The 12680-nt window shown below is 37.9% G+C and overlaps 1 protein-coding gene across 1 annotated transcript in view; it reads right to left on the bottom strand.

Moving 5' to 3' along the window:
• Positions 1–12680, bottom strand: part of LOC150091323 (proto-oncogene tyrosine-protein kinase ROS-like) — a 712204-nt gene that overhangs the window by 309195 nt on the left and 390329 nt on the right. The window contains exon 19 of the mRNA XM_090389969.1: positions 6265–6403. Coding sequence (XP_090246095.1) covers positions 6265–6403 — 139 coding nt within the window. The remainder of the gene's footprint in view (positions 1–6264; positions 6404–12680) is intronic.

Genomic DNA, 12680 nt, shown 5'->3' with positions numbered 1-12680 from the left:
ATAAGACACTGCCAAACAGGGAAAAAATTTTAAGAATGGGTGGTTTATTCACTATAATCAGGAAATTTATTTTGTTTTTGCTGTAAACTATTTTCATTGGAGGATAAAGAAATCGAAACATTCAACTTTATCACGGAATTTAAAACTTGGTGGAAATTAAACCCAAAGGTTTCTGACCATGAAAATAGTGAACAACATATCTCATTTTCCACTTGGAGAAGTGGGAAACCTTAAATGCAGGGTTGAAGTTTCAACCAACTATTGACCACATTTATCAGACAGTACTGGATAAAGAAAGAAATGGAGAGATATTTTAAATTGGCTTTTTGATGTAATCTTATTTCTGGCTTGAAGAATCTTCTTTTTCGTGGACATGATGAATCCATATTTTCTACAAATAAAGGAAATTTTAGAGACATGGTAGAGTTGCTAGCAAATTATGACCCTGTTTTGAAAGAACATATTTTTAGAATTGAACGTTCATCTCATAGGAAACAACCTTCATATTTATTGCTAGAGATTCAAAATGAGTTTAACATTTTAGGAAATTATATGAAAGAAAAAACAGTAGCTAATAATATAAAAAAAGCTAAATATTTTGTAATTCTATTTGACAGTAAACCAGATGTACTTCACCCTGACCACATTAAAGTAATTAGATATGTTCACATTGTCGGTGACAAATTTGAAGTGAAGGACTCATTTTTAGTCTTCATTCCCATTGTTGGAAAGACTGCTGCTGAACTCACAAAAGAAATTTTGAATAATTGTAAAAAAAGATGGACTGGATATAAATCTGTACTATGGTTAAGGCTATGACAATGTGGCAACCATGGCAGGGGTCCAATCTAAAATCAAGGAAATTAATCCCGAAGAATTGTTTATACCTTGTGAAAATGGCTGGTTAAATTTATGTGGAGTGCATTCATTTGCAAGCATTTTGTCCTGCATAACCTTCTTTGGAACTTTGGAAAACTTTATTCTTTCTTTTCAGTCTCTCCACACCATTGGGAAATAATTAAAAAAAAAAAAAAAAAAAAACATACAGGAATGACAGTCAAAAGACTTGCTCAGACAAGATAGAGTGCACATTATGAATCTGTAAATATGGTCAAAATGAATTTTGAAACAATACCTTTTTTCTAAGTTATTTTTCTTTCTAGCATGAATTTCTACAAAAAGTTAACCTTACACAAAAATATTTACAAACAGTTGGAATAAGCCTGGAAAAATGTGTTGTAAAGTTAAAACCTTAAAATTATTAATGAAGAAAAATAAAATTGTAGAAGGGCTCTTCTATTCGCAAATACTACTTGGGAGAAAATGGGCATTTCAATAGGAAAAATAAGGATAAAGAAAAAAAATGGCAGGAGAAATGACGAAGGATACTGGACTGTCACACAAAGAAGAATTAAAAAGAGCAATGTATGAATGCCTGGATAGGTTTTGTCAAGAATTGGAGGATTGTTTGAAAGCAATGGACAAAATTCTTTCAACGTTTGTCATTATTCAACTGTATAATTTGGTTGTTGAGAAGAAAGAAGAATATAAAATGCATATTTCAAAGCTGACCGAAATTTTCAATGAATTTCATCATGAAGAAATTGTATTAGAAACTGGCCGACTAAGATGTCACTTACAAGCTGCAAAAATAACTGTTGAAGCAAAACAGTGGACAGCTTTGCAGTTTGTAGGCGTTTATTACGAAGTGTGATTTTCTGGAATCTCTACCAAATTTATTATTATATTTAAGGTTCTTTTTAACAGTATGTGTATCTATAGCTTCTTGCAAAATAAGTTTTTCCAAATTAAAATTAATTAAAAATTACTTCCACTCATCAATGGGTCAGACTAGATTACACTTAACAACAAATTTTGGGTCATATCTTGTTATGGCATGAAAGTAAGTTTACTTTATAGATTTTGGGATGTTAAACATGGAAACAGTGCTTAAAATGGCAGATTGGCTTTTATTTTTGAAAAAAGTAGTTTTTTATATTTATACAAGGTATTTTTATTTATGTGGCAGTAAGATGTAGTTACGAACATACCTGTATCAAACACCGGACCTTTTCACCTTTTCCTTGTATTCAGCTTCGGGAGCATCCCTTTTCACCATCTAACATGACAGCACTCCATTTGCTTTTGTATCTTTGTTCCATTGATGCGATGTCTCGATGGAAGTGCTCACCATGTTTATTGCCAACTGCACCACAGTTTGGCGTGAAGAAATCCAGGTGTGAGTGCAAGAAATGCATCTTCATTGATGCGTAGCAAGTTTTTTAGGCGCATTATAGCCAGAGCAGCTTATGTGCCATAAAAACCCCACAACAACAACAACCTAGTTTTTTGTAAGAAGTAATGAGATTTTCCACAAGTTGCTTGTTGCCAGCTTTAACATTTCCTAGAAAAGCAGTCGAAACATTTTGAAAGGCTTTCCACGCTGATTTCTCACTATCATTAAGGACACATTCAAACTGTTCATCTTTGAAAAGTTGCCTTAATCTTCTCAGTACTGTCTTGGGAATTTCTTTTGCAAGTATGTGAATGCATGTCCGTTCACTTCAAAAGCCTTCATGGAATTTTTCAGGATCCCCAGTTTGATCTGGAGAATGATGTAGAAGGTTCCACTGTTTTAGCCTTGAAGCCAAAACCTCTGCCTTATTCTTCGGCAGTTTGAGATTCTGATGAGGTCATTATACTCACTTTCTGTGATCTTATGTGATTCAGAAGGATAAAAGTTTGGGCAAAATGGTGGATCCCTTGACGTAGATGTCTGCTGTACTTCCTTTATATCAAGTTGATGTTCATCAGTGTCTTCATCAGAGTGTACAGAAAAATGGTCGGGTGGTTCAGGAATAGACAGTACTTCACTGTGAAGCATGGGATGAATTGTAGATGGTATATTTGAGGTTTTCTTCATTGTCATCCCTTGGAAGGCACCATACAAAAGTAACGGTCCGGGACGTGACTTGTTGGCTCCCTCCATATCATGGGCACTGCAAAAGGCATAAATGTTCCTTTCAATTCACCCACATGTTCAGTTTTGATGAAGAGGCAGCATATATGTGGAATCCAGCTCTTGTCCTGGTCACCTACTTTACACCCAAAGTACAAGAAGTAGGCCTTTTTTATGGGATGCTTTCTTGAAGCAAACATGACTTCACATACGTAACAGAAGTCATCCCGAATATTCACACAATTTCCGGGCATATTAATTTTACATTAGTATTAGCATTAGTAGAGGCATTTGATGCAAGAAAGCAAGCTTATGCAGCATCAGCCAAAAAAAAAAAAAAAAAAACACTTCCACTTCACCCCTCTGTTCGTTCAAAATACCTGTCCAGCTGAGCCTTAAACTTATTTAGGCTATCAACCTCCACGACAAGGGATGGAAGTCTGTTCCACCAACCAACCACCCGCTGGCTAAATGCAAATTTCTGCACGTCTATCCTACATCTGTCTTTCCTCAATTTGAATTTATGCCCTCTCAGGTGATTATTCTGAGCTAGAGGAAGAATCCCATCAGCATTGAGCATGCTCAAACCATTCAAGGCTTTATACACCTCTATCAGATCACCTCGCTGGTGCCTAGTCTCCAGACACTGTAATTTGCAAAACTTAAGCCTTTCTTCATAAGAGCACCCCTTTGTTCCATTCACTAATCTTGTTGCCCTTCTCTATACTCGTTCCAGCAGCTCTACATCCTTCTTGAAATGAGGCCTACAGACCTGTATACAGTACTCTAGGTGTGGCCTGACCATTGCCTTATACAACGGAATAATAAATAAATAAAATAAATTTTCTGTTTATACTCCGGGACGACCAAACGGTCAGAGGAGTTTTACAAGATACACAGAATACAAGAAACAACACCGTATTCAGCAGTCACGGGCTTGAACCCCGGTCACTCAAGGCACGTGTACTTACGCACCCGCGCGCCTGACCACTAGGCTCATCTCCTTATCCCTGCTGGAAAAATTCCTGTATATCATTGACAATACTCCATGAGCTACTCTTGCAGCCCGTCTGCACTGCTCAGAGAACTTCATATCTGCCTGCACAACCATCCCCAAGTCCCTTTCATTCTCTACCACTGTCAGTGTAGTACCGGAGTATCGCTGTGGTCGCGGAAGTGTACGGACGCATCTGCACGAAGCTCCACTTGATGTAAACGGCGGACGACGTTATTGCGCGATCTTCGATTTTGGCAAGTATTAGAACATGGATTTTTCAGGTTTGAAGAGTATCACAGATGAAGGTAAGTAAATTAAGTCGGGCAAGAGTAGTTTTTGTGATTGTATTTGCCTATTTTTGCTCTTTTGAGAGTGATTTTGTCCAGCGCGATCGCTACAGCTTCAGCGGTAGCGAGCCCACTGGCATAGCCACTGATTTGAATACGTCTCAAAAGTCGAGAAATGTGAATATATTGTACTTGAAACGGCTCGTGATAAGGTTATTTTGTATGGAAAATATAATACTCCTGACAGAATTAACTTATACTTAGTTTATAAAATAGTTTTCTTTGTCTACAGGCGTTTCCCGCCAAAACCTGAAAATCGCGATAACCACTACTTAAAACGTCAGAAAATTGCTAAGAAAGTGAATTTAATGCAGAAAGTATGGCTGAAAAATCAAATAATGACAAAATTCTGGCCAATGACTTAAAAGACTCCTCTGAAAATGAAGCTAGAGTGCTCAGGGAGAAAGCCCCTGTTAATGAGGAAAATGGTAACGAACTGGATAGCTGGCCTCCTGGATCCCTCAGTATTAATATAACTGGATAGATCCCATCCACCCTGGCTGCCTTTCTTGTGTTTATCTTCAACAGTTTCTCCTCTACTTTACTCCCAGTTATTTCAAGATTCTGTAGCTTACTGCTAGAGTTGAATACACCTCTGGCATTCCCCTCGCTGAATAACTCCTCATGTGTGAATGTCGATGCAAAATATTCATTTAGTTTGTTAGCTACCTGAGCAGGATCATCAACAGTTGACCCATCAATATCAAGTGGGCCAATCTGATTCATCCCCTTCCTTCTAGAGTTTACATAAGTAAAGAACTCTTTGCTGTTTTTCTTTGCATCCCTTGCCAAGGATTTCTCGTAATCTGCCTTCGCCTGCCTAACCTCCTTTGTAACTTGGTTGCATATCAACTTGTATCTATCATAGGCTTCTGTGTTGTGTGTTAATTTGTAAGTATCCCATGCATTTTTCTTCTCTGCCATATGCCTCATTAATTCATCTGACATCCATTTTGGCCTAAACCTTGAACAATATTTCTTAGTTGGTATGTAAAGCCTAGTAGCTTCCAAGATAAGTTCTTTGAATGCTTCCCATTTTGAATTTGCTGTTGGTAACATCATCAGTTGGTCCCACTGTATAGAATTTAAATACTGTCTCAGTCCATCGTAGTCACCTTTACGGAAGCAATAACCCTTCCCTTTACCCCTAATGGTAGTTACCTCTTTGAGTAAATCCCACTTCAGCACACTGTGATCACTGCCACCTAGTGGTTCATTTATCTGCAGATTCTTAATGCATGAAGAATCACTGATGATAATCAAATCAAGAGTATTACTCCCTCTAGTTGCCTCCCGAACATGCTGATGTAGAAAACAATCATCCAATAAATCCACAAAAGCCCTGCTAGTGTGTGAGTGACCAGCCCCCAAATTCCAGTCAATATCTGGGAAATTAAAATCTCCCATTATAAGACTCTCTGATTTACTGGCCCACTCTATTTCCCTGTACAGTTTCTTATTATACTCATCAGAGTCATTAGGCCTATAGCACACTCCTACTCTCAATTTTGATCTCCCAATGCTTATGTCACACCAAACTGACTCAACACTGCACTGTCCAGTGATGTCGCCTGGACATGACACAAATACTGTGCAAAATGTAGGAATCTCACAGAGAACAACAGCTAAATATTAATGAAAGATATCTTTGCTAAATATTTGGTGGTATTTCCACTGTAAAGCTACTGAATATTTTGGCAGTCCTGTTGCCCATTTTGAAAAAGGGGGAAAAATAGCTACTGGCATGAATGGAACATGTAACATCACGTGTTTTAATGTGTGTGTAAATAACTAGAAGATTCCTATAATATCATACACACTTTGGATAAGTGACTTTTTTACTGCTGACAATTTTATTATAAACAAAGTAATAAGACAAATCATGGAGCAAGTATTAAAATACTTTAAAATATTTAACACAAATGCCTAAAATTAGAAGCCCTAGAAAACAACAATCTTACCTGACATGGGAGAATATAAGGAAACAATGGTTTGTTTAGATGAAGCCCAAAATGTATAAGCTCTGATAGACAGTGTAAGTGAAGAATATGGACTCAAGTAATTCTGGGAAGGGAATGTGTAATATGGTTCTTTGATAACCTATGAATAATAATTTTAAAAAAAATCATTAAAACATCAATAAAATCTGAATCTAATTCAATGAAAAGAAACATTTGATTTTTTCATCTCCCATTTAAAAACTTCTAATTTTATTTCAAAAAAGTTTTCTTTTCATTTCACCAAACTTTTAATTTTTTTAGAGAGATTAACAGTTACAATTCCTGGTATGTGGTATACACAATTAATACAGATAGTATTAAGGCAGGCACCATTCTGAATCACATCATTCAAATATAATGCTGTTTTTACTTTTAAAATTCTAAATTTATAAACTTTTTGCTTCTTCTTTTCACTTATTAAGAAGTATGGTAAGGAACAAAATCTCAGCAATTGAGCCTTATTTATTTTTGACAACATACTTAGTCATCCTGTTAATAAAATTTATGACCTGAATGACAATATACAAGTTTTCATGTCAACATATATGACCCCTTTGTTGCAAACAATAGACCAAGGGGTGCCAGCAACTTTAAAAACTTATTACCTTTGGCTTACCATATGACAAATTAACATTGAGACAGATGGAAAGGATGACCAGCTTTCAGTTCAGGAGTTTTGGTAGAGATACAATATCCATAGGCATTGTGCACCAGATTGTTGCCTATGGATTGTTGAAGGCACCATGGGAGGAAGTTATGATGAACAGTGTGTGGCACTCACAGTATTCAGGAAATTACCAACATTTCAGAAATTCGGTTACAAATTGTGGAACTGGCACCTGAAGAGAGTGAAGACCAACATGGTGAAGCTGATGAACTTTGCTAATGAGAATCTTACTGAGTTTGAGCAATAAAGGATAAGAGCACAGGAGGAAGAGAATTTGCAGCCAGGACAACAAATAAACAGCTTGCAACAAAAAGGACAACTGAAACTATCAGTTTTTCAAGAAAGAAACAGCCATTCTTGAAAATGAGTTAATTACGGAACAGTGAAAAGTTCAGTCAAGGACTGAGTGATCTTTGTAACATATTTTTCTCTTGATAAATAACTATATCAAGAGAAAAAGAAACAAAAATCTATTCAGACTTTTATCTTAGCTTCTTAAAAAAAATGAATAATTTGTTAGTATAATACAACATCTAAACATCAAATGTTTAGGTACCACTGTACAATATGAATGCATGTATTTTAATTGCTTTCCCATTTTAATACTGATTTGTTTAATTTTTGTTTTTAAAAAGTAGTTAAGTGAAGGGAAGCTAAAATTGAGTTGGTGAGTTCAAACTGACCAAGGGAGCACACATCCCTTTATAACATATAAATGTAAATACGTAAAAAACATATCCAAATTTTGTTCCAATATAGCATTGGTAGTGGCAAATGATTCAAGAAAGCAAGCTTATACAGCATCAGCAAAAAAAAAAAAAAGAAGCAACATAACCCATTTCATCTGTTCATTCCCTCAAATAGTTTATCTAGTTCTCCTTTGAATTTATTTAAACTATCAGCTTCCACAACAACAGATAAAGTTTGTTCCAAAATTCAACAACTCATTGGTTAAAGGCAAACCACATCTATTCTGGAACTGTCCATCCTCAATCTGAATTTTTGCTCCCCTCGTGTGTAGTCTGAGCAAGAGGAAGAATCCCATCAGCATTGTGCTTTCTCAATCCATTCAAAGCCTTAAACATCTCAATCAGATTTTATCGCAGGTACCTAGTCTCCAGATGCTGCAATTTGCAGAACTGAAGCCTTTCTTGGTAAGACACCACTTTTTTCTGCTCACCAATCTCATTTTCCTTCTCGGTACTTGTTCTAGCAGCTCCACATCTTTCCTAAAATGAGGCCTCCAGACCAGTATGGTCCCCTCTTCACGCTGTCCAGGTCTGGTCAATGTGATGAGGAAAAGACCAAACCCTCCAGCACTTGACAACACAATGAAACAAATAGCCCTCAGTCCACAGCAGCTTTCACTCTCCCCCTCTTACGGCAGTGAGAGGATCAGAGTGGAGGTTGAGGGCGCTAAGAATGTCTGGGTATGACCAGGCTACCATGCACGGAAACTGGAATTGCCTGTTACAAAGTAAGATCGCTCATCAGTAATGATAGGATATTATAACTGGAAGAGGAATTATAAAATGTAGATTAGAATATCATCAGCTTTGCTGAAACAAGAAGAAGAAATAAATCACTTATAAGTTTATCAAGTGGAAATCTGCTATACACCAATGGAAACAGTGAAAAGAGGAAAGGTGGAGTTGACTTTCTGGTCCATAAAGATATAAAAAACAACATTTTGGAATTCAAAAGTACATCACCAAGGGTGTCAAGATTACTACTCAGGATTTCTAAAAGGTATAAACTAAAGTGTTATAATCTCTCTCTCTCTCTCTCACTCTCTCTCTCTCTCTCTCTCTCTCAGGGTAATTCAGAAAATTTTTTTTTTGCTGGTGTAGCATAAGCCTCAGGATTCCTTGCACAATAATAAAAATAATAATAAAGGGAGCGTGATGGTCCAGTGGTTAAGACACTGCACTACCAGCCTGATGGACCCGGGCTCGAATCCCACCTTGGTGGAAGCGAGTGCGGCTCTATTACGCTGGGAGACTGATATTAGTTAGAACCAATGACATTAAGAGTAAGAGATCTGCAGATTTACTCAACAAGTACAGGTCAATGTTGAAAAAAAGTTGAGTTAGGGTTGAATGTGAAAGTGTCTGCAATTCTGCCCAGACACGATAGGAGAGAGTATATGATGAGAGCCTTGTCAATCAATTCAGCCCTGGAGAGATTGTGCAAGGCTCAAGGGGTAGAATTTTCTATGGAACCAGAGGATGAACAGCATACCATGGAACCAGAGGAGGAAGAGCAAGAAGAAATACAACCCAGAGTAGCTGAAGTGGAAAGAGATGAAGTCATTATTTCCAGAATGGAAGATGAGTGGAAGAAGGCCCTCACAAATTTTGGAAGGAATGGACCCCACAAGAACCCACGTGATAAAATCCTGTGAAGAGTAACAGACCACTTCAATAATGCTTGGAAATAATACTACATTACCTTGACAACAATGGTGTAACGTTGGAGGATATCCACACAGCCGTATACTGTGCTGCCATAGTAGCTACTAGGATTAATGGAAAAGAAATGAGACCAGCAGCAGAAGAACCGAAAACAGAATGAACCGCCAGCTTGGAAAAAAAAACTTCAGCAGAAGATAGAAGAAGAATTAAGAGTCAAGATAGGTCAGTTGACCCAGTACCAACAGGGTAATAGACGTAAGAAACTGACTGTAAAGATGAAGAGCATCCTCAAGAAAGACAGCGTCCACAGCAAACGAGACCAGAAATCAGAGAATAGGAGAGTACTTGGACACCCCTGAAGCAGAACCTCCTCACACTCAGCAAGAGACTACACCAATACAAACAGAGCTCCCAGAGAAAAATAAACAACCAAATCTTCAATGAGGATCAAAGAGCCCTCTACAGGAAACTGGGTGAAGATGAGAAAGCAGGAAACGGACCAACCGATAAGGAGATGATCGAGGAGTTCTGGGGAAATATCTGGAGCAGTGAAGTAAGACATAACAGCAGAGCACCCTGGATAGAAGTAGAATGGAAGAAAAGCAAGGACATAAAAGAGATGAAAGAGTGGGAGATTTGAGAAGAAGTAAAACAGTCGATCAGGAACGCCTACAACTGGCAAACCCCAGGAATTGATAACATCCACAACTACTGGTACAAGAAGCTCACCTGCACACACAAGCACCTAGCAGAGCAGGTGCCGTGTGCCTTATCATTCACTTGAATGATAAGGCACACGGAGACAATCCCGAAGTTTCTCACCGAAGGAGTCACATATCTGAAGCCTAAAGACAAAGATACAAGAAACCCAGTGAAATACAGGCCAATCACCTACCTCCCAACAACGCACAAGATCCTGACAAGCTGCATAACCAAGAAGATATCAGACCACTTAGAGAGTCAGAACATAATGGCCGAACAGCAGAAAGGGTGCAAGCAGAGGTGCAAGGAGTAATTAACCATAGATGCCGCAGTTATGGAGCAAGAGTACAAGAAGCACCGCAACCTATACACAGCCTACATTGATTACCGCAAGGCCTTCGACTCTGTACCTCATAGCTGGCTAATAGAGACCCTGAAGATCTACAAGATCAATCCGATAGTGACAAACTTCTTAGGAGCAACAATGGTGAAATGAAGTGTCACCATTAAGGTCGAGAACATCATAATACCAGGCCAATCCCCATTAGAAGATGAATCTTTCAGGGAGATGCCCTGAGCCCACTGTGGTTCTGTCTAGCACTCAACCCGCTATCCGCCATGCTTAACGGCAGCATGTATGGATATAACCACAAAGAAGAAAGAAAGAACCTGTATATACCCTCACCCACCCGATGTACATGGATGATATCAATCTCTATGTGGGAACCAAGAAGCACCTCCAGCAACTACTCCAGATCTCTGAAGAATTCACCAATGATATTAGGATGGAATTTGGTCTAGACGAATGCACGACCCACGGAATACATCAGGGAAAATTAGTTACCCAAAATTGAATTTGAATTTGTACATAAATGTGTAACATAAACCAGAATATCACCTGTGGATCGACACTGACGGAATCCATACTGGCGATCATTGATCAGATGGAAAGTTTTTAGGTAGTTTAAGAGTTGGCATGCACGGAAACTGAACTTGGCCTGTTATAACGTACGATCACTCATCGGTGAAGACAGGATATTAGAGCTGGAAAAGGAATTAGAAAATGTGAATTGGAATATCATCGGTTTGGCTGAAACAAGAAGAAGAAATGAATCACTTATAAGTTTATCAAGTGGAAATCTGCTGTACACCAATGGAAACAGTGAAAGGAGTGAAGGTGGAGTTTGGTTTCTGGTCCATAAAGATGTTAAAAACAACATTTTGAAATTCAAAAGTACATCACCAAGGGGTGTCAAGACTAATACTCAAGATTTCTAAGAGGTACAAGCTAAAGATTATAATGATTTATGCACCAACATCGAGCCATGATGATGAAGAGGTTGAAGAAATGTACACCGAAATTGAGAGTCTTCTAGATGAGCAGAAAACCCACTACACTATTATTATGGGGGACTTCAATGCTAAGGTTGGAAAAAGGCAAAACAGCACAGAAAGAGGAACTATAGGAAATTTTGGAATTGGTGAAAGAAATAAAAGAGGTGAAAGACTTGTGGAATTTGCAGAATCTCAAGGACTGTCAGTAATGAACACATTTTTCAAGAAAAGGGTGAACAGAAAGTGGACATGGAAGAGTCCAAATGGATTAACAACTAATGAAATCGACTTCATCCTCACTAACAGAAGATATTTTGTGAATGATGTTACCGTCCTGAATAAGGTAAATGTTGGAAGTGATCACGGAATGGTAAGATGTACACTTGATATAGATGTAGGAAAGGAAAAAACTGACTCGAGAAAATAATACAAAGGTCTTTGAGATAACAGAGGAGGAGAAAAAGCAGTATGTACTGGAACTTAAGAACAAGTTTGAGCTTCTGCAGACTGCTCAGGACCAAGATATAGACGAGGAATATTACAACTTTCTGAAAGTGATAAAGCCCAAGAAACCTATAGGGAAACAGAAATCCAAAGAAGAAATTGGTCAAGAAACACTTGTCATGATGAACAGAAGACGACAAATGAAGAGCAAGAAAAACACTGACAGGGAGAAAATTGAGTATACTGAGTTATGTAAAGCCATTAGAAAGAGACTCAGAGAGGACATAAGAAGATTTAACACAAGAAAAGTAGAACAAGCATTAAAGGAAAACAAAGAATTTAAATCAGCTGCCATGAGCAGTAATACAGAAAGACAAATGATACTGAAACTGAAGAATAGCGATGGTGTATTTATAAACAGCAGAGAAGGCATAATTCAAATAGCAGAAGACTACTATAGAGAATTATACAAGGAGCGAGGGAATGATACCAGCAGTGGGGAGGATGGATTGCAAAGTAGCAACACATACGACATACCCGATATTCTTCCTGATGAGGTAGAACATGCATTGAAGAAAATGAAGAATCAGAAAGCCCCGGGGGAAGATGAAGTTACTGTAGAGTTGTTAAAATTGGGAGGAAGAGACATAACACAAAAACTGGCAAGGCTCTTCACAAAGTGCATTAGAAAAGGTGTGATGCCTAAGCAGTGGAATAATGCAATCATAGTTTAGCTGCATAAGAAAGGAGATAAATCAGAAATTGGAAATTATAGACCAATTAGCTTGTTATCCCACATCTACAAGTTGTTCACA

The sequence above is a fragment of the Mastigoproctus giganteus genome, chromosome 1, assembly GCF_048544385.1.
Source record: "Mastigoproctus giganteus isolate SK-2022 chromosome 1, ASM4854438v1, whole genome shotgun sequence".
In the NCBI taxonomy this organism is placed as follows: domain Eukaryota; kingdom Metazoa; phylum Arthropoda; class Arachnida; order Uropygi; family Thelyphonidae; genus Mastigoproctus; species Mastigoproctus giganteus.
The sequence above is the reverse complement of the archived record's forward strand: the minus strand, read 5'-3'. Positions and strand labels throughout refer to the sequence as shown.